The sequence below is a fragment of the Chiloscyllium plagiosum genome, unplaced genomic scaffold (assembly GCF_037043375.1).
Source record: "Chiloscyllium plagiosum isolate Xiang-an unplaced genomic scaffold, Cpla_swu_hap1 HiC_scaffold_24, whole genome shotgun sequence".
NCBI classification, from domain to species: Eukaryota; Metazoa; Chordata; class Chondrichthyes; order Orectolobiformes; family Hemiscylliidae; genus Chiloscyllium; species Chiloscyllium plagiosum.
Genome location: NW_028270162.1, coordinates 47,090,066 through 47,113,196, shown reverse-complemented (window position 1 = coordinate 47,113,196; position 23,131 = coordinate 47,090,066). Strand labels below are relative to the sequence as shown.

General features: G+C 39.4%; 1 protein-coding gene across 1 annotated transcript in view; it reads left to right on the top strand.

Moving 5' to 3' along the window:
- The first annotated feature begins 2,246 nt into the window (after nucleotides 1–2,246).
- The window catches only part of unc119b (unc-119 lipid binding chaperone B), a 68,700-nt gene continuing 47,815 nt past the window's right edge, over nucleotides 2,247–23,131 (top strand). Inside the window, exon 1 of the mRNA XM_043715937.2 lies at nucleotides 2,247–3,402. Within this exon, the coding sequence (XP_043571872.1) occupies nucleotides 3,216–3,402 (187 nt within the window). The 5' untranslated portion in view covers nucleotides 2,247–3,215. The remainder of the gene's footprint in view (nucleotides 3,403–23,131) is intronic.

The following is a 23,131-nucleotide window of genomic DNA, read 5'->3' as shown; positions in this document are numbered from 1 at the left end:
TATGTCCAATTCCTGTGATAGTGACTTTGTTGGGAGGATCTCCACAGTCATCAAAAACATTACCTGCCATTTCTGCTTGTATTCAAGTTTTATATGTGACACTACAGGATTGTTTGGTGTTTGGGAAACTGGAACAGATCTGATTGGCCCTCAGTTTTGTCTCAACATCATGTGTATGAACCTTATAGGTTTTTAGTTTTGAACACATTCTTGTCACTTTTTGGTTGGTTGCCATGTATATTCTGTCAGATCCTGAATGCAAATTTGTTGTCCTATATCTTTTTTTCATTCTGCATGTTGATCACCTTCTTCTCAGCTACTCTTGAGTTTCAAAAAGCTTACTTTAGATATAAGTGAGTGAATTGGTCTGCCAGACTGGAACTGTGCCTGTGATGGAATGATTGCATTCAGAGATGTTGCTCTTAAATGTAACATTGCAAAGTGTAGATCTTGTTTTGCTCGTCTATATTTGAGGATTAGAGTTCCGATTGTGCAAATCATGCATTCAGTTACACTGTTCGACCTGGGAATAACATGGAGAAGAATTGGTGTAATCAATACTCCATTTCTCACACATGTCTAGGGACAGTCTACCAAAAAACCTGTTGACTATTGTCTGAAATGATCTCTCTAGGGATGCCAACTAAAATAAAAGTGAAGTATGTGATAGTTGTGCTTGACATGCAATTTGTGAATATTGAGGTACTTGGTAATCAACAGTTATGGTGTAGTCATTTCCATGGATACTATAAAGGTCAGATGTGATTTTGGACAAAGAGTGGCCAGGTACTTTCTGTACTCTCAGTGATTTTTGTGCTGACTTAGCTTATGTTCTTAACATGTCTCACAATTTTTCACAAAGGATTTGATGTCATTACTGGTACTTGGCTAATGTATCATTAGACTTTCTTGAATCTTATCGCTTGATCATTGCCCATGAATGAATAACAAAATTGTTGAATAGTATCAAGTCATGTTGACGATGGTATAATGACTTGCCTGCCTTTAAAAATAAAATCACTCCTCAAAAAAAAACCTTACTCCTTCTGAAAAGTCCAAACTAGTCTCATATGTCTCACATGTTCAAGTTCGATGTCAATGAGGCCAAGTTGCACACCTAAGAGTACGTCATCTGTTTGCACTAAATTTGCTCTTTTGTAACTACAGGCTTACCTTGCTTGTACCTCAGGCAGTTTCTTTCAAATCTCATTAGCACTTACTATTTTGTTTCTTAAAAACTTCCAACTCATTTGAAGCTTCTGGTTTGACACCCTGGATTCTAATTATATCAAAGCCTTCTGTTGGTCCAGTATATTTTTCATTTTTAATTTGCCCTAATAACTGTCCAGCCTTCACCTTTTTCTCCCCTCTATTTTTCTTTGAAACCTGGATCTTGCTTGTTATTGCTTAAATGATTTGTCGTTTTCTTTTATGGCCTGCTTGAGTTTGTTCTGGGAACATCATTACAGTATCTGTTGCTTTGCCGTACTGTCTCTTTGCCAGCAAGCTATATTTTCAGCACTCTCCAACATTGTAACAACAAAAGTATTGAGGGTTGTCTCATGCAACTTAGCACGATTTAAGTCTGCTGACTAACCTATAGATTAACTTGCTTGCTGACTGATCAAACATGATAGACTCAAACATGATGTTTTCCATTGTTCTTCACCATGCCATTACAATGATAATTCGTGAGATATTCTATTCGGAACAGTAATACACATTACAAATTAGCGAGCAGACATAATAGCAAAGCAATTGATTTCTGTCAGTGGCAAGATTAAAGTGGTGCTGGAAAAGCACAGCAAGTCAGGCAGCAACCAAGGAGCAGGAAAATCGACGTTTCTGGAAGCCCTTCATCAGGAATCTCCTGATTTTCCCGCTCCTCGGATGCTGCCTGACCTGCTGTGCTTTTCCAGCACCACTCTAATCTCCAGCATCTGTAGTACCCACCTCCGCCTTCTGTCAATGGCAGGCAGAGTGCGAAGTCTTTAAAGTCGAATTCTCTTAAAGATAATACTCACATACAGAGATGGGGTGTCAGTTTAACACATCATCCAAAAGACAGCGTCTCTGACAGTTTAACGCTTCCTCAGCACGACACTGGGACGTCAAACTTAAATCATAATCATCTGATTCAGATGAATGTGGTATCAACGAAGACACAGAATGATGCAATAGTCGTTACATATAATCTGCGAATTAGCAGAATAACTTGCCTTGGAGGAACATCAGGAAGATGGCAATATAAACAGGAACAAAAACAAAATGCTGGAGAAACTCAGCAAGGCTAGCAGCATCTGTAAAGAGAAACACAAGAGTTAACGTTTCGAATTCAGTGATCCTTCGTTAGAACTTTCCGTTTATGTTTATGATTGCCAACATCCGCAGTTCTTTGTTTTGTTTTTTAATAAAAACAGGCAATTCTGGTAACACTCGGCTTATGTGGAGAGACAGTTACCAGTTTCAAATCTATGAACCTTCGTCAGAGGAGAGAAACTTGAGCTTGGCCACAGGCACCAAATACTCTTATTATCCCGAGGCGTGAATAGAAATTCTTTCCACGTTGCAAGGAGGTGCTGTATGCATGTAGAAGGCTCTAATTACAGCAAAAGGTCTAACTGCAGATGCTGGGAAAGATCAGAAACAAAAACAGAAGTTGCTGGAGAAACTCAGCATCTCTGGAGAGACGCACACAGTTAACTTTTCAGGTCCAGAGACCCTTCTTCAGAACTAGTGGGACTAAAGAGGATTCTCTGAAATCAGTGGAAGGATTCACTCTTTAAAAGACTTGGATTTCACAAGGCCGAGCAGAAGTCGTTTCAGTCGATTGGTAGGAGTCCTTTGCCCTCTAGCAGGGTCGGGTTGTTGTTGTTGGGCAACCTGCAAGGAGCTCCTTGTGTTGCCTGGAGCTGACCCTCGGGGCGGCTCCTGATTGGCTGACGTTGACCCCGCGCCGACCCTCTCCATAGATACCGAGTCCTACCGACCGGCCGCCATTTTGAAGCCAGTGGCTGTGACCGGAGCCTTGTGGCCGGAGGCGGCGGCTGCTGCTGCTGGGCAGCGGGAGGAGGAACTCACCGAGCGGACAAAGCGAAGCCGGCTGACAGAGCACCGAGCCTTGGTCTTGTTCAAGCGATCTTAAACTTTGTTCGCGTTCTCTCTGTCCGGCCGGCCGCCCGCCTGCCCGCCGTGCTTTTGTGATCGCCGCCGGGATGAGTGACTCGGAGAATAGGACGGACGGCGTCGAGCTGAAGAAGGAGGGCGGCAGCGTGCTCAACAGGATGAAGAGCAGGAAAAACCCGGAGCCCGAGGGTCTGACCCCCATCACCGAGGCCGAGCTGCTGCAGCAGGACTCCATCAACCCTTTCAATGTGTTGTGTCTGCAGAGCGCCACCGAGAGTAAGCAGCTGCTTCTCCCTCACGGATACCGGGCTTGGGTGGCATATGGGTCTCCGGTCCACCGACCTGACTGATTAGGCCTTAAATTTGATGTTCCCTTCAGAACCTGCAAGGGAGGGGAAGTAGGTTAACATGGTCACGAACACCCTTGATGTGTACTTGATTACTCGCTCTAATTAGCTTATTCCTATCCATTGGTATCCTACTTAATCTATTCAGTTCTGATTCCTTGGCACAGCGGGATACTTGTGTTGGGGGAAAGTTCCCTTCCGCAGCTAAGCCTGCCTTTATTGTAACAGCCTTCTTTTTAGTTTAATCTTGAAATCGGGCAACTTGTTTAACTGGAAGCCCAGTCATGCATTTATGCAAGATTTGGCAAATACTTGGTTTGGTGCGGAAGCAAGGTGAACTCTATAAAAAATTAAGAACTGAGCACAAGATCATTGCAGATTTACTTTGCATTTGAGAGTATGGAAATTAATATTTGCACAGGTAACTGATATTAGTCCATGTCAACTTTTCAAAGTTAACTTTAGTGTGTTGTTTTGACCTAATTTTAAAGTTTGCAATACAGCACGTGATAAATTTCACTACTTTTGGCAAGTGAATTGTGTTTAATGCAGTAGCTGGGTAGTTTTTACAAATTTAAAAAACTGGAAGAAAGGGGAATGTTGATAGGATTGCAGTTTCATGGTCTGTCTTGTTATCACACTTCCTATGAGGCATAACATTTTTTTTCTATTAATTCATGGGGATGAATGTTGCATCCTAGACCAGTATTTATCACCCCATCCCTAGTTGCCCTTGAGAAGGTGAGGGTGGACTGCCACCTTGAACTGCTGCTGTCTGTTTGCTTTAGGTATACCCATAATACTGTTAGGGAGGGAATTCCAGGATTTTAAGACCATAAGACATAGGAGTGGAAATAAGGCCATTCGGCCCATCGAGTCCATTCGATTTTGATTATCACCACTGATGAAATGGCCATGTCTTTCCAAGTCAGGATGGTGAGTGACTTGGAGGGGAACTTGCAGCTGGCGGTGTTCCCAGGCGGTGGTCATGGGTTTGCAAGATGCTGTCTGAGGGGATTTTGCAATGGTCCATGCTGCTGCTATTAAGCATCAGTAGTAAGATAAGTGAATATTGACAGATGTGGTGCTAATCAAGTGGGCTCCTTTGTCTTGAACGTCAAGTGTCTTGAGTATTGTTGGAGTTGCACATCCAGGCAAATGGAAAGTTTTCCATCACCCTCTTGACTTGTGCCTTGCCAATGGTATACAGGCTTTAAGGAAGTCAGTGGATGAGTTAACTGCTGCAGGGTTCCTAGCTTCTGACTTGTTCTTACAGTTATAGTATTTATATGCAACAAAATGAGAAATGTTTGCAAAACTCACCAGCATCTGTGGAGAGAAGGCGGAGTTAACAACTTAGGTCAGTGACTCTCCTTCAGAAGTGATTGTAGCTAGGAAAAAGCTGATCGATATGCTGGAGAAGTGGAGGGGAGTATGGAAAGGAGAAAACAATGAGGTAAATCTTCTCCCATGTTCTTACCCCAATCACCACACAGGCCTGTCAACACATGGGCTGCTACCACAAATAACCCAGTGTCAGCTACTGACAGGCCCCATTAGTAGCTATTCATTTTCCCAGGCTGACCTTTACCTCAGATGTGTCTACCCAACTCTCTGGGTTCCATTTCTACCTATTGTTTACTGCATTCCCCCCCCCCCCCCCCCCCCCCCAAACACACACACACCTCTGCTCAAGTGTATATATCAAACTTTTCCTTAAATGTTGACTTTGCTTTCTGTCCACAGATACTGACAGACCTGCTGAGATTTTCCAGTCATTTCTGATTCTTTTGATTTCCAGCAACCACATTTCTTTGTTTTGTGACAGTGTTTATAAGGTTATTCCAGTTCAGTTTCTGGTCAATGATAATATGCAGGATATTTGAAGTGGAGCATTCAATGATGACAATGTGTGATGGTTAGATTCTCTGTTCTTGGAGATGGTCGTTGCCTGAAACTTGTCTGGTGGAAATGTTACTTTCGAGCTCAAGCATGGATATTGCACGTAGACTGCTTGAGTACCTGAGGAATTGTGAATGGTATAAACATTGTGTGATCAGCAGCAAACATTCCCATTTCTGACCTTATGATGAAGCAGCTGGAGATAGTTGGGCCTAAGGCACTTCATTGAACTCATGAAGACTCTTGTGGTGCAGTGATAATGGCCCCTACCTCTGAACCAGGAGACCCAAATTCAAGTCCCGTCTGCTCCAGAGGTGAGTCATAACATAATCTGAATAGGTTGATGAAAGAACAGACCCTGAGGAACTTCTGCAGAAATGTTCTGGAGCTGACATGACTGACCTGAGCAACCATAATCATCATCCTTTGTTCCAGTATCCTTCCAACAGGTGGAGACTTTTCATCTTTATTCAAATAGATTCCAGTTTTGGTGGAATGTCTTGATGCCATATTGTATGAAACATTGCCTTGAAGTCAAGGGCAGTCCTCTGTCTTAGACAGGTGTTAACGGTCTCATGGTTTTGTTACAACATTGGAACAGGCCACTTTGCCTGTTGTGTCCATGCTTATCCTTTCCAAGAGTAATGTAGCTAGTCTCATTGTGTTCTTTCCCTGTTTGTTTGTAATTTCTTTTTTTTTTTGGGTATTTAATCAGTTTACCTTTGGAAGCCAAGATTGTCTTTGCCTCCAACTGTCTGGCAGTGCATTCCAGATCCTAACATCCTCGTGCTACTGTTGGCTATTTTGCTCTTCACCTTAATCAGTGTCCTCTGATCCTGGACCCTTTCTCCAAATTGTTGCAGTTTCTCTTTATCATTGGTGTCTAGACACTCATTAATTTGAACACCACCAATAATTCTTCTCTCAATGTCTCTACTCTAAGGAGAGTAGCCCCAAGCTTTGCTAGTTTATCCATGTAATGGAAATCCCTTGTCCCTGGACATTATGTGGTAATGTACCATAGTCCACGATGGATCATAAGCATTTTTCTTATTGGAGAGTCAAATGATTAGATGGGTTGAGAGACAACACTCGACATTCAGCATGGAGCAGGGCAAGGAGTCAGGCTTGTGTGAAGATTGCAATTGAATATGTGCCACACTCTAGCCAACTGACCCCCGCAAACTTTCTCCTTCTGAAACCTTCACATGCTTCATAATATGTGGTACTCAGAATTGGACACAGTACCCCAGTTGGCAGAACCAGTGTTTTGTAACTTCCTTTTGTACTCAGTTCATCTATTTATAAAACTCAGGATCCTGTATGCCTTTGTAGCCACTTCTTAACCGCACTCCCCCCAGCTACTTTCCACAATTTACTCCCAGGATACTCTATTCTTGCACCCCTATAATTGTATCCTTTATTGCCATCCCTGTTCTTCTGCCATAATGCATCAATTTTCTGTATAAAGTACAATTTGTTATCTGTCTGCCTATTCATCTAGCCTATCTAGGTCCCGTTGAAGTCTTGTCATATCTAACACAATCTTTCGCAGTTTGTGGTGTTTTAAAGTTTTGTGTCATCTGCAAATTTTAAAATTGTGCTCCACTTACCCAAGTCGAGGTAATTAATTTGTACCAAGGAAAGTTGCGGTCCCAGAGCCAATCCCTGAGAAACCTCAGAATATGACTTCAAGTCTAATTTCCTATTTCCTACCATTGCTGTTGGTAGTATCACAGCCACCACAGAAGCAACCATTACTACAACATTGCATTTTTGTCAAATTGTAGATTGTTCAGCCTCCCTATCTCGTATATCACCAGCTCCCTCTAAACAGTATAACATCACCAATGATGACAATCTCTCGGTTATGTTTATTGATCATTCTGTTTCCTGTAATTTTAAATAAGGGTGTAACATTTGCAATTCTCCAGTCCTCTGACACCATTCTTGTATCGGTACCGTATACTTAATGTGGCAAATGTGACAAAAAGCTCCATTCTTTATATGTAATCCTGATGATGTAAGCAATTTGTGCATGTGCAAAATGATGATGGATCATCATGTTGCTTGAACAGTTGAATTTAGTGCTGTTCCCCTTTGGTGTATGTATCTTGAAAGTCATTAAAATTCATGATGACTTAACTGGTGTAAGTTTTCTTACCCTTTTATAAAATCTGCACACCTTTATAATAAATTTGCTCAATAGTTCAATGTCAAAAGTTAGTTTTAAAGCCAACAAATAGATATTGTTATTGAAATCAGCTGCAATTAGTTAACTAAACACAAGTCAGCAGTTGAATCTTGGGGGCCTCCCCAACCTGAATGTCATTCTGTATCACACCAGAATATATATTTAACCACTGATTCAGTGTATAAGGTTGCACTCTGCGATAAATACCTCAGGATTGACTCAGTGGGTAAACAGTGGCAGGAGTATAGAAATGCGCTTAAAAGTAGAGGTTATAGAGGAAATGTCCCATTTGTGTGCTCAAATTTTTTTTAGAAAAGGCAAAAATTATTGCTTGCCTTCAACTGTCGTTGTTTTAAAAATAAGTGGAAATGGCAAAATGATCATTGCTCCTTTCCAACTATGAAAAATCAATGAAATTAAAGTCAGTGGTTAACCTTTGAAAACTGAGTTTTGTGTTAGTCATTGTGAATGCTTCCTCATGTAAAATTTCAGTGAGTGCAGCGCTTAGCAATTTTTAAGAATGTATTTATCTCTTGTATTGCTATTTATGTTTGTGTATTTGAAAGAAGCCAATGATCCTTTTGCCATTTTGTAGTTATTTTTGAGACAAACACGGACAAGGCAGATGAAAATCCTTGGGATTAATGGCACAAGAACAGAAATTGCTGGAAATATTCAACAGGTCTGGCAGAAGAAACCAGAATTAACATTTCATGTTTGGTGACTTTTCATCAGAATGGATTAATGGTTATCTTATGAGGCTACATTGGGCATGCTGGGCTTGCTTCCACTAATGTTTATGGGAATGGAGGTAACTTAATTGAGTTGTGTAAGAACCTGATAGGACATTTTTTTCCTGAGGCTGAGTCCAGAAATAGGTGACACTTTTAAAACTTGGGGTTGCCCTTTTAGGAAAGATATAAGGTGAAGTTTTTTTTCTGAGGGTTGTGCAACTTTGGAACAAGCTACTTCAGATAGTGCTGGAAGTGGAACCACGATTTATAAAGCAGAAGTAAATAGATTCCTATTAGCGAAAGGAAATCGAATATTATCAGTGATAGATGCAAATGTGGAATTTAAAACACAAACAGATCAACCAAGATCTTATTGGATTGTGGGACAGGCTTGAGGACTGAATGGCATGCTTCTCCTGTATTGTATGTTCACAAGATGATTAATGTTGCTTTGTAAAAATATATTTGTGCACACAAATGCAACATCTTCTCAACCAATTTTGAGATTGAGAGTGAAAGTTATCACGTGGAGTTCTCTGTTCAAAACACTGTCTAGCCATTGAGTCAGCACCAAATTACTTAATACATAGTGCAGTTATTTGGGCGGCACGGTGGCACAGTAATTAGCACTGCTGCCTCACAGCGCCAGAGATCCGCGTTCAATTCCCACCTCAGGCGACTGACTGTGTGGAGTTTGCACATTCTCCCCGTGTCTGCGTGGGTTTCCTCCGGGTGCTCCGGTTTCCTCCCACAATCCAAAGATGTGCAGGTTAGGTGAATTGGCCATGCTAAATTGCCCCTAGTGTTTAGGTGAAGGGGTAAATGTAGGGGAATGGGTCTGGGTGGGTTGCAGGTCGGCGTGGACTTGTTGGGCCAATGGGCCTGTTTCCACACTGTAAGTAATCTAATCTAATCACTAGCTCAGTGGTTAAATGCATTTTCTGGTGTGATAGTGTGACATTTAAGTTAGGAAGGTTCCATGCTTCGATGGTTGGACTACATTCAATTCATTGATTGTAGTTGGAATAATAGTCTCTCTGGGCTAGTGAGGAAGGGGAAGAAAAAACTATTGCTAAAGACACTTCTTTATGCCAGTAAGTACATAATTCAAGCCAATCTTATCCATGATGCATCCTATGTGGTAGTAAGCTGTCGATGTTTTTCTCGATCATGTGAAGAAAGTATCTCAGATGATGTAATGGAGCATTGTAATAATCTTCAGAAGAGTCACTGGAGTTGAAACGTTAACTCTGTTTTCTATCCACAGATGTTACCAGACTTGCTGAGTTTCTCCACAATTTTTTTTTTGCTTCAGATCTCCAGTAAATGCAATTCTTTTGTTTTACTTTGTGGAAATGCTGAGAGTCAGAGAAGTGGAAATTTTTGCCTCATAATTTAATCCTGACACGAGACATGAATGTGGTTAACTTTGCAAATCTACATTTTATGGAGAGTATTACATTTAATATATTAAAATAAAACTTTTCAGTCATTTGTGTCTGTTACAGGAAAAAACATTTGTGGGTACATAAGGCATCTGATGGATTCCTTCTTATTTCAAGATTTTACAAAACTTTTATTTCTGACCAGACCTGATTTCTTTTGGCAGTTTCCAGCAAGTGTAACTTGACATTTGATGGCTAATTGAAGGAGCACCTACTGTGTGTCACTGAGAATTTATGGATTGTAATTTGCAATCCAGTGTAGATAGTGCTTTGGTATTGATTTATGAACATTTTTTAAATGCCACAGGGAACTGGAACCCTGCATGAAGTGGAAGCTGTTAAATGTTTTGCAGCTTGTGTAAGTTACAATTGCAGATACTGTAATCAGGCTGAATTGACCATGAGTCTACTGGCTTTAAGACGAGTACGTTTCACAATATGTGGGAATGTGATTGGTTTCAGGATTAGTGAATTCATTTTTTTGCAGACCATGTACTTAACTGCCAATGTAGAAATTTCTGTTTGCAGATAGTTATTTGCTGGAACTATTTGCAGGGTGATTAGGAATAATTTTTAAATAACTGTAGTTAGTATAATTTAGTACAAAAAATTGAGAAATGGTGAACCTTTGTTCTATCCATATCTGCACACACCATGTTAAAATTAAACTAAATATTGAATATGTTAGACTTGAGCAAAGCCACTGGAAAAGACATGTGACATCTTCTGACTAAACATTGAATGGCAGAAAAAGTTTCTTTTACTGAATTGATTGAACATTACTTTGATTATATCTATTTAGGGTATGCAATAGTATAGAACCTCAGTGCAATGAAATATTCAATGGGCAAGGATTAAAAGCAGGCTTTTAAGAAAATCTATGATAGGGATGTTAATGTATTTCTGTAAATTCATGATTATAAGTGTGTTGAAAGAGAATTTGCTCACAAGCAGAAACTTTTGTAAGCTTAAGAAATGGAGATTATAGATTGGCATGATTGTCTGTTATCTCATTAATGCTATTAGAACTTGACATTGAAACTGGTTGTTCAACTTTAAGCAATCTGTTTGCAGTTGGCAAATAGCATTTCAGTTTTATCATGGATATTTCTACTCTTTTATGGTTCATGAATCTTTGGAATGGGGGGATTTTCAATGTCAAAGCAAATTTCTGTGATATCATTCCAAGTCAACTTTTGGAAACTTTACTTTGGAAGTAACAAGATGGTAATTCATATGTGGCTTACTTTTGATTTAGCTCAACCTGAAAAACAGTTCGATTATTCCATAGTTAGTTGGACTTGTTGGGCCAAATGGCCTTTTTCCATGCAGTAGGGATTCTATGGTTCTAATCTAGTAACCACTAGGTTTATATTTGTGAGTTGTTTGTTCCAGGTGCAATTTACTTGCTTCTGGTTAATGTCACCAAGTGCCATTTAGGATTATAAATAATTTTGGAAACCTGTAAGGAATGGCCACACTGTTTTAAACAATGCAATTGATGAAGAATACGCACTTTTGAATTGTAATTTTACATTGAGTTCTATTTGACTATGCAACTTTGGATAACTTCAAGTAATAGCTTTCTGTTGTATTGAGATTTAAATTATGTTGTATTTGCTACATAGATTTGTTAAAATGCGTTAAATTTCTCACTGCTGTTCAAGACTATATCTTGTATGGTATTATTAAAATCAGGGAAAGTAAGCTGGAAAATATCCTTCAGTTATGCAATAAAAGCCTTGAACCTGTTTTTGTGATTGTTAACAAGCAAATTAAATTTGCCATTCTGAATTCATCAATGTGATTGGATGACATTTATAATAACCAGTATTCTGACCAGAAAGCACAGCCTGGGATTTATACTTCAGTGTTCAAGTCAAATTTAAGGCTGTAATGCTACATGGGAATTTAGCATTCATAACTTAACTTAAAATCAAGGTTTAATTTGAGTTCAGCATCATAAAAAAGTATAATAAATTAATCTCGAGATATCATCTAATAAGGTCTGATGAAATGCCTAAGATATATTGGAACAAGGGAATAGATGATAGATATTTTAATTAAAGATTAATTGGGTGAATATCAGCTCTCTCAACATGGAGAGCTAGCAATCAGTGGGATATGAGTTTTATGGAGTGTGGTTAACTGAAATAAAGCCCTCATTGAAAAATATAGATTTGCACTGTATTCAAAAAGCATTTATCATTTAGGGTATAACATCAGGTAGCTCTGAGTGATGTCTGCTTTTATAGAGGAATTCATTAGATTGGTCTGACTTCTGATGAATTATGTAATAACGTGCTAATTTTGTAAGTAAGGTTCCATTAGCCTTGCAATCTTTTCCTTTCTGCCATCATTTTGTTTTCCATCTGCATTCTCCTTGTAAGCTTTTTATGAGTAAGCTGTCACTAAGTCAAACTGACACCCCATTCTGTCATCACAGAGGAATGCCTTTATAGTCAAAATCTGATCTACAGTTTTAATTGGCCTTAGTGTTTTGTGTGTAAAGAAGAAATAATATAATGTTTGTCTCTTATCTGTGCAGATTCCTGGAAAAATATTAATTGCTTCACATAATTGTCAAATAGTTTTATACTGTCCTTCATTTCCAATAGGCCAATATCTAAAAATTGTTCACTTTGCCCTCTGTTTTGATAACTTACTACAAACTATGTATTGTAATATCCAATCGTTCACTTCACAATATGCAACATTGCAGGACATGTGCCAGTGTCCCATTGAGTTTACATTGCCACAAACTAATGGTGAAAATTGTAACAGAATTTATTGATGGTCTTTTTGTTTGAAGTAGCTTGTATTTTTAAAGCCTTTTTTCTCCTTCACTGTGAACGATCCTAGATAAGAATGTAAAGCTTTTTACACTTCCATTACCCAATGACAGCATGAAGTTGAATTGAATTATTGCCTTTTGATGCAGAGTTTAATACCAATTGTATTCTGCTTCAACAGTGTACCCTTATTGCTCTAGTGAATTAGCATAAATGTTATTTTCTATTTGTCATTCACAGAGACTTGAATAAAAGTGATTGCCAGTTAGTGTCAGATTGGTGAAGAGTTTACATAGTGGGCTGTGACTTTCTTGAAGAGAAAGTGAGGACTGCAGATCAGAGTCGAGAATGTGGTGCTGGAAAAGCACAGCAGGTCAGGCAGCATCTGAGGAGCAGAAGAATCGACATTTTGGACATAATCCCTTCATCAGGAATTTCTTGAACCTATTTCACTGTAGATTGTGATGAACAGTTTGTTCATTTGGGTGGGTTTGAACCTGAATCTTGGAAGAAATTGTTTTTAGTACACTATTTTTCTTCCTTCATATCTTTATTTAATAGAAATAGTGGATAAGTGCTAAGATTGATATGATATTCCTCTGTTCTCTATTTTAATAGAGGAGCTCATTTTTTATGTCAGTTGAGAGTACTTTTCAATTATTGTGTGCAGCTTTTTACAGTTTCCTCTTTTAAATAATATTCTTTTGTTCTCCTTTCTAAAATGAATAACTTCACATATCAATTATTAGGATTGGAATAAATTAAGGAAGTAATGTCAAAACTTTTGGAAACTCATCCAATCAAGCAGTTGAGGTTGTATTGCACATTATTTGTATAACAGCATAGCTTCATCTCTGACTAATGTGTGAGTGTGTATACATAATTAAAAGCAGGGCCTTGGACAATGTGGTGGAACAGAGAGACCTAGGAGGTTTAGCATGCTTGCCCTCATTGCTCAGACCTTTGAGTATAAGAGTTGGAACATTATTTTGAGGTTGTACAGGATGTTGGTGAGGCCTTTTCTGGAATATTGTGTCCAGTTCTGGTCTCCCTGAAGGATATTATTAAGTTGGAGAGGGTTCAGAAAAGATTTACCAGGATGTTGTTGGGAATGGAGGATTTGAGATGTAAGGGGAGACTGGGACTCTCACTGGAGTGTAGGAAGTTGAGGCCCGGAGGACATATTTTTAAGGTATGAGGAGAAAGATTAAAAAAAAAACATGAGGGGCAATTCTTTTACATAGCAATTGGTTCATGTGTGGAATGAACTTCGAGAAGAAATGGTAGATGCGGATACAATTACAACATTTAAAAGACATTTAGGTAAGTACATGAATAGCGAAGATTTGGAGAGTTATGGACCAACCGCAGGCAGGTGGGATATGTTTAGTTTGGGATTATGGTCAGCACAGACTAGTTGAACCAAAGCATCTATTTCCATGTTGTATATCTCTATGATTCAGAGCGAATAGAGGAGAACTTGGAGATGTGTTGCATATTGACTGTCAGAAGGCATTGAACAAGGTACCTCACAAAAGGTTAAGTCATATGATAAGAGTACATGATGTTAGAGGAGATATATTGGCTTGGATAGAGAATTGGCTAATGGGCAGGAAACAGCGAATGGTGATAAAGGATTCTTTGTCAAGTGGGCATCCTGTGACCAATAGAGTTCCACAGGGATCAGTGTTGGAACCGCAGCTGTTTACAATGTATATTAATGACTTGGAGGAAGAAAGTAACCTGTAACCAAATTTGTAGATGATAGGTGAAAAGGCAGGTTGTGAGAAGGATATGAACAAAGATTTATAGTTGAAATAAGTGAGCATAAAGTTGGCAGTTGGAGTATAATGTGGAAAAATGTGAGTTTATTCATTTTAGAAGGCAGGACAAAAGAGGCCACTGTTGGAATATTGTGTGCAATTCTAGTCTCCCTCCTATCGGAAGGGTGTTGTGAATCTCGAAAGGGTTCAGAAAAGATTTTCAAGGACATTGCCAGGGTTGGAGGATTTGAGTTATAGGGAAAGACTGAATAGGTTGGGGCTGCTTACCCTTGAGTGTTGGAGGCTGAGGGCTGGCCTTATAGAGGTTAATAAAATCATGAGGGGCATGGATAGGATAAATAGACAAAGTCTCTTCCCTGTGGTGGGGGAGTCCAGAACTAGGGGGCATAGGTTTAGGGTGAGAGGGGAAAGATATGAAAGGGACCTAAGGGGCAACATTTTCACGCAGAGGGTGGTGCATGTATGGAATGAGCTGCAAGAGGAAATGGTGGAGACTGGCACAATTGCAACATTTTAAAAGGCATGGGTGGGTATGTGAATAGGAAGGGATTTGAAGGGAGATGGACTAAGTGCTGGCAAATGGTAGTATATTAGATTAGGATATCTGGTTGGTGTGGATGAGTTGGAATCCAAAGGGTCTGTTTGTGTCCTGTACATCTCTGTGACTCTATGACTCTGTAACAGTGTTATTTAAAAGAGGAAACTGTAAAACCTGCACACAAAAGGGCTTTGGGCTACTTGCGCACAAAACACAGAAAGCTGGCACACAGGTCGCAGGTAATCAGGAAAGCTACAGAAATGTTGAGGGCTCTTGTGAAACAGTGATGATGTCCACACTGCTGAGCTAGGCTTCAAGTCCCACCTACTCTATAGGTGAATCATAACAACTGAAGAGGTTGGTTAACAAAATATCAACATAGCGTTGGCCCTTATTTCAGAAGGGTTGGAGGATAAGAATAGGGAAGATCTACTATAACTGTACCAGGTTCTGGTGAGACTACATTGGAGGACTATGAGCAATTTTGGCCCCCTCATTTGAGGAAACATAATTTCTTTTGGAGGCAATTCAGAGAAAGTTTACTGCTATGATCACTTGTTTAGAGTGACTGTGTTATGAACAAAAGTTAGATAGGTTTGGACTCCACTCATTGGAGTTTAGAAGAATGAGAGGTGGTTGAAACATATAACATTCTTAAGTCGTTTGATCAGGTAAATGCTGAGAGATGTTTCCCTGGGAGAGTCTAAGACCAGAGGACATAGTCTAAGAATAAAGGAGTGCCAATTTAAGAGATGGGGAGGAATTTTGTCTCTTGAGGGTTGAGTGCCTTTAGAGCTTCTTGCTGCAGAGAGCTGTTGGGGCAGAGTCCTTGTGTGTATTTAAGGCTGACATGGATCCTTGAACAGGGAAATAGAGGGTTATGGGAAAAGAGCAGGAAAGTGGAAGTGAGGCATGTTGGATCAGCACAATCAAATGATGGACCAGACTTAATGGACCGAATAGCCTATTTCTGCTCCCATAACTTATGGTCTTCTGTTGGAACTGGCTGATATGCTAGTGCAGAAGGAATTTATTGGATTTTGTGTATAATATTGTGATTTTTTTCATTACTTCATGGAATGCTGACTTAGCCAGCATTTATTGCCCATCCTGAATTGTGCATAGGGCAGTTATGAGTCACTTGCATTGTTATGGGTCTGGAGTTGCATGTAGGCAAGTAAGGATAGTAGTTTCCTTCACTAAAGGACATTAGTAAACCAAATGGGATTTTCCTGATTATTGATAATGGCTTCAAATTTTGATTCCAAATTTTTATTTAATTCAGTATCCACTATCTGCCATTGTGGGATTTGAATGTGGGTCTCCAGAACACTACTTGAGTCTTTGGATTAATAGCCTAGTGATAAAACCACTCAGCCATAACCCCCTCACTTTTGAAATTAATCTTTGCTTTCCTAAAAATTTTCACTAGAGTTCAGTTAAATAAGATACGATCACAATGGCTTACCTGTGTTTGTTTAAATCGAGTTCTTTAAATAATAAACTCCAGATATTGTGAGCGAGTTTTAAGATGATTTGTAGCTCAGGTTGGGGTTCTGGATGTAGGTTTGCTCACTGAGCTGGAAGGTTCATTTCCAGATGTTTCATCACCCTACTAGGTAACATCTTCAGTGGGCCTCCGGGCGAAGCACTGCTGATAATTCCTGCTTTCTATTTATATGTTTGGGTTTCTTTGGGTTGGTGATGCCATTTCCTGTGGTGATGTCATTTCTGGTTCTCTTTGTCAGGGGGTGGTAAATGGGGTCTAACACAATGTGTTTGTTGATAGCGTTCCGGTTGGAATGCAATGCTTGTATGAATTCTCGTGTGTGTCTCTGTTTGGCTCATCCTAGGATGGATGTGTTGTGACAGTCGAAGTAGTGTCCTTCCTTATCTGTATGTAAGGGTACTAGTGAGAATGGGTCATGTCTTTTTGTGGCTAGTTGGTGTTCATGTATCTTGGTGGCTAGTTTTCTGCCTGTTTGTCCAATGCAGTGTTTGTTACAGTTCTTGCACGGTATTTTGTAAATGACATTAGTTTTGCTTGCTGTCTGTACAGGGTCTTTCAAGTTCATTAGCTGCTATTTTAGTGTGTTGGTAGGTTTGTGGGCTACCATGATGCCAAGGGGTCTGAGCAGTCATTTCCGAGGTGTCTTTGATGTAGGGGAGAGTGGCTAGGGTTTCTGGATGTGTTTTGTCTGTTAGTTTGGGTTTGTTGCTGAGGAATCGGCGGACTCTGTTCATTGGGTACCCATTCTTTTTGAATACACTGTCTAGGTGATTTTCCTCTGTTCTGTGTAGTTCCTCTGTACTATAGTATGTGTTGGCTCGTTGAAATAATGTTCTGATGCAGCTTCGTTTGTGGATGTTGGGATGATTGCTTCTGTTGTTCAATATTTGGTCCTTATGTGTTGTTTTCCTGTAGACGCTGGTTTGAAGTTGCCCATTGGCTGTTTGCTCCACTGTGACATCCAGTACAGATATTGTACCTGATCTGCAGCTTAAAGAGGTGTGACACACACAATTGAACTGACTGAAGTGCCTATTTACAAGTTGTTCGAAATGGTTAAGATCTTTATGGTTAAGCACAATACTGCAGCTGCTGGAAATCTGAAGCAAACAGAGGAAATGCTATAGAAACTCTGATTTGGGAGCATTTCTGGAGAGAGAAACAGTCTGATATGAAGTCTTTCCCAACCCTGGTTTATGAGACCTGGGATCAAGTCCCACCTGCTCCAGATGTGTGCAATAACATCTCATAACATTAGAAAATATGCACCTTTGGTTCACTTCATCAAAATAATTTGCATTAAATTGTAAAATGTTGAGGTCTTATTGCAAATCAGTCACTACATCCTGTCACCCAAAAAAGATATGTTTGTGCTTACATAATTGGCATTACTACTAGCTATCCACTTCAATGTGTTTGTGTTGGTGCCATGAACTTTTATTTAACCTTAACCTTTGATATGACATATTTCAAATGCCTTTGGAAATCCAAGCATAGTGCATCAATAGTTCCCCTTTATCTGGAACGTATTTTGCTTCTTCAAAGAGTTGCAGCAATTGCATTAAACATGATTTCCCTTTCACAAAACCATGTTGGCTATGACTGATTACCTTGAATTTTTCTAATTGCCCTGCTATAACATTTTTAAATGATAGCTTCTACCATTTCCCCTGTGACAATTGTTAAGCTATCTGGCCTATTGTTTGTGGCTTTCTGCCCCCTGTTTGAATGAATGAGTTGCCTTTGCTAAGTTCTAATTTAATGAAACTTTCTTGTATCTAGGGAATTTTAGAAAATTAAAACTATCTCACCAGCCACTTGTTTCAGACCGAGAATGAAGCCTGTTCCTGGCCTGAGGAGTTGTCAGCTTGCAGCTCCATTTTCTCAGTGCCATTTCATTGGGAGGATACATCAGAAGACTCATGCAACGAGGCAATATGGGTAGAACTCAGGCATAGGAAAGGTGAAATCACAGTGTTGGGAATAATATCACAATGCTACACGCCTCCCAACAGCCAGTGGGAGATAGTCTCTCCACTATGTAGACAGATTTTGGAAAGATTTAAAAACAGTAGGATTGTTGTGGGTGATTTTAACTTTCCCTATATTGATTGGCATTCACTTCATGCATGGGCTTGGATGGAGCAGAATTTGTAAGGATCATTCAGTAGGGATACTTGACACAGTATGTAAACAGTCCAACCAGGGAAGAGGTTATACTGGACTTGGTTTTGGGAAATGAGCCTGGCCAGGTGAGTGAAATTTCACTGGGGCAGCATTTTGACAGTCGTGACCATAATACCGTGAATTTTAAAATACTCATGGATAGGGATAACAGGATTCCTCGGATGAAGATGTTAAATTGGGGGAAGGCAAACTACAACAACACTAAACAGGAACTGGAAAATGTTGATTGGAGGTGACTGTTTGAGAGTAAATCCACTCTCTAACAATGGATTGGACAATTGTGAATATTTCAAATAGCAGTTGATAAGAGTTCAGGAGTGGCGCATTCCTGCAAGAATGAAGGATAGGTATGGCAAGTTACAGGAACCTTGGATGACCAGCTTTGGTCAGAAAGAAAAAAGAAGCATATTTAAGGTCTAGGAGGAAGGAAACTGTCAAAGCCCTTGAAGTATATAAGAAAAGTAGGAAAGAACTAAAATAAGGAATTAGAAGGGCTAAACGGGGTCACAAAAAGTCATTAGCATACAGGATTAAAGAGAATCCAAAGGCATTTTGTACATATAAATAAAGTAAGCAGCTGGCAAGGGAAAAGGTTGGTCTACTCAAGGACAAAGGACAGAATCTACGTGTGGAGCCAGAAGAGATAGGTAAGGTCCTAAACAAACACTTTGCGTCGATATTCACAAAAATGAAGGAATTGGTGCAGGATGATCTCAGGGTAAAGAGTTTTGAATTTCTAAGCCACGTTTACAAGGAAGAGGTGTTGTCAGTCTTAAAAAGTATCAAGGTAGAATTAGTCTCTGGGTCCTAATGGAATCTATCCCAGAATATTGAGGGAGGCAAGAGAACAAGTTGCTGGAGCATTGATAGACATCTTTGTATCCTCTTTGGCCACAGATGAGGTCCCAAAGTAATGGAGAATAGCCAATGTTGTCTCATTATTTGACAAGGGTAGTGGGGATAATCCTGGAAACTACAGGCCTGAGAGTTTCATGTCGGTGGTAGGGAAATTATTGGAAACAATTCTCAGGGACAAGATCTTATAAGCATTTAGACACAAATGAACTTATTAATGATAGTCATGTGGTTTTGTGTAGGGGAAGTCGTGCCTCATTAACTTGATCTAATTTTTTGAGGATGTGACGAAAATGATTGAAGAGGGACAAACAGTTGATGTTGTCTCCGTGGGTTTCAGTAAAACCTTTGACAAGGTCCCTCATGGCCGACTGGTACATAAGGTGAAGTCACATGGTGAGCTGGCAAGATGGAAACAGAATTGGCTTACTTGTAGGAGACAGAGTAGCGGTGGAAGGATGCTTTTCAGAATAGAAGGTGTTCCACGGGGATCAGTGCTGGGATGTCTGCTGTTTGTGTTCTCGATAAATGATTTGAAGGAAAATGTAACCGGTCTAATTAGTAAGTTTGTGGACAATACAAAGATTGATGGAGTTACCTGGATAGTGAGGAGGATTGCCTGAGGGTACAGCAGGATATAGATCAGTTGGAGGCATGGGCAGAAAAATGGCAGATGGAACTTAATCTGGACAAATGTGAGATGATGCTTTCTGGAAGGTCAAATACAGGTAGAAATTATACAGTGAATTGCAGAACCGTGAGGAGTATTGATATGCAGAGAGATCTGGGTGTGCAGGTCCACAGATCTCTCAAGGTGGAAGCGCAAGTAGATAAAGTAGTAAACAAAGGCATATGGTATGCTTGCCTTCATTGGAACGGCCATTGAGTACAAGGATAGATAAGTTATGCTGCAGCTTTGTAGAACTTTATAATAAGGGCATACTTGGAATATTGCATACATTTCTGGTCACTACATTACCAGAAGAATGGGAATGATTTAGAGAGGGTACAGAAAAGGTCTACCAGAATGTTGCTGGTATGGGGGATTACGCTCCTTATGAGGTGAATGCTATGGAGACCCTTTGAAAAAGTTTGGTGGAGTGCTATTATTTTGATGCCTGGTTTGAATGTAATGAATTACCACAATAAGCTTATGTTTTTACTCTGTTGAACCATTGACTTTGAGGAGATTTGATTGTGATCTCTGAAGTAATGTAGACTTTAGTATTTCTCCATGTGGCAGCTTGTAAGGTTGGATAATCTGAGTTTGTTTTCACTGGAATGCAGGAAGTTAAGGAGTGATTTGATAGAAGTTTATATGATTGTGAATGGCATGGACAGTGTGGAAAGTAGGAGAGGTCATTTACTAGGCGACACAGATTTAAAGTGTGGTGGGGGAGTTTAAAAGAGATGTGCAAGGCAAGTTTTCACACAAAACATGGTGAGTGCTTGGAATATGCTGCCAGAGGAGGTGGAGGAAGCAGACACAATAGCAGCATTCAAGAAATACTTGGATGAATACATGAATAGGAAGCGAATAGAGGGGTATAGATCATGTAAGTGAAGACTGTTTTAGTATGGAAGGGCAGAATGTTGGTGCTGGGATGAGGGCAGTAGGGTCCCCTGTTCCTGTGCTGTAACCCAAGGCTTTCATGCTGCTACTCAAGGAGTGGAGTCAAGCTCCCACAGAACCAGGATTTAAGTTTAGATTTCAGTTGTTTTTGGCGTTTTGAAGCTGCTACATATCTCCCGGCTACAGCAAAACACTTGAGCTCTCTCTCTCTCTCTCTTCTCTCTCTCTCTCTCTCTCTCTCTCTCTCTCTCTCTCTCTCTCTCTCTCTCTCTCTCTCTCGGACAGGAGGATTGCATGTGATACAATCTAGTTTTACTGAATCTGCCTTTGCCAAGGTTATGTTTATGGGGTGTTGCTGTATTGAAACAGTTGCTGCTTAGTAGTAAATAATCTATTATTCTGTTAAGTTTTCCAGTAGAGTTAATTTATTCCAATTCTTCTTTCTTTTGTTTATATTTTAACTATAGTGTTATGATAAAATGTATTTTGCTTCAAGCCTGGCAGTCTGACCAATTAAATTGCACCTGAACCACCAGGCCTTACATCTGCCTTGAAAAGTAAGAAAAAGTTGGGATCTAGACCATCATCTTAAAATATTGAGAGGGGATTTGGACTGGTTCATAACACTCCCTCAAGTCCCAATTGTGCAAGGGCTCACAGTATAAATTTGCCCCAAATTTGGAAGCAAATAAAACCTACTCAGCGAGAATTTTTTTTATTCTTTGGGATTTGAGTGTATGGGTACAGCCAGCATCTATTGCCAATAAACAAATGACCCTTGAAATGGATGTGCTTGGGTCAGTTCATGGGGAAATTAATGATCAACCACATTGCCATCGACACACGTAGGTCAGACTGGATAAGGACATTAATGATCTAGATGGATCTTTACGACAGTAATAGTTTCATGGTCACCATGACTGAGATTAGCTTTATATCCTGGATTTTATTGAATTTAAGTTTAGATGCTGAAAATTGTTGTTCAGAAAGGGAATGTGTCCCATTTCTCAGCACTCATGCCTCAATCAACACAAAATTACCAAAAAATTACAAATACAGGCATTTATAATTTCTATTGATGAATGAATGATTCTGCTGTTTAGCAGTGACTAATCCTACTATCTTATTGTATAGGCTATTTGCAATTTTAAACATTGCCTTAAAGATGGTACTACGTTAGTCCTAGCATGATGAATTTAAACATCAAAGCTTGAGTTTAAACATTGAAGGAAGTAGTTCACTCTTCTAATTAATAGTTCTTGATTGAAGGATGCATTTTATATATTTTAGCTATCGTTTGTCATGATCACCAAAATTCCAAATAATAAATGCTTGGCTTGGAAAGAAATATTACTTTTGAAATAATAAAATTTGTCATGCATTTTGCTATTCTTTCTTCCTAAGGAAAGAACAGCTCTAAAGTATATACGTAGGTAAAGTAGACACAACAGAGTGATTGAATTTGAGAAAATTTAATGTTTCTACAAAGGAGGGATTGATGATTATGGTGAGTTGGTTGTAGGTGATGATTATCTGTGAAGGAAAGAAAGGATGGCTTGTTTTGAATCTAATGTTTTTTCCTGATCGGAACAGAGATTTTTATTACAGCTAACAATTATTTCAGAGTTGCTGACACTTTCCCAGTGAGGTTGGGTAATTTTAAGTTTGATGTTCAGACTTCAATTTCTGGTCTTGTTTAGAAGTACTTTATTGAAAAATGTCTTTATGATATCTGCCTGAAAGCAATAAAATCAAGCTACTGGTTTATTATATTTGTGCACTTTCATTCAGTTTGGTAATTTTCTATTTAAATTGGATGGGTTGGGCGTGTCAGAGTTTGCTAAGTTTACAGAGAAAATGTGTAACTATATGTGCCTTAGGGACAGTAGAAGAATGATGCTAATCTATGAGCAGAGTTGATTCTTGATGTGAATTATCCTACCCCTTTTATAAACTTTGGTCCTTCCTCTTCGTCAAGCTGATGACATGCTTCAATTATCTGCAGTTTAACCTTGTAACTGGTTCTTGAAAACACTATAAATATTTGCGCTGCTCTGCACCCAGTAATTCCTCAATTTATAGTATTCTGAAGAAATTGTAAAAAAAAAATAAATTAGGAGAACTACTGCAAGGTTCTGCTTTAT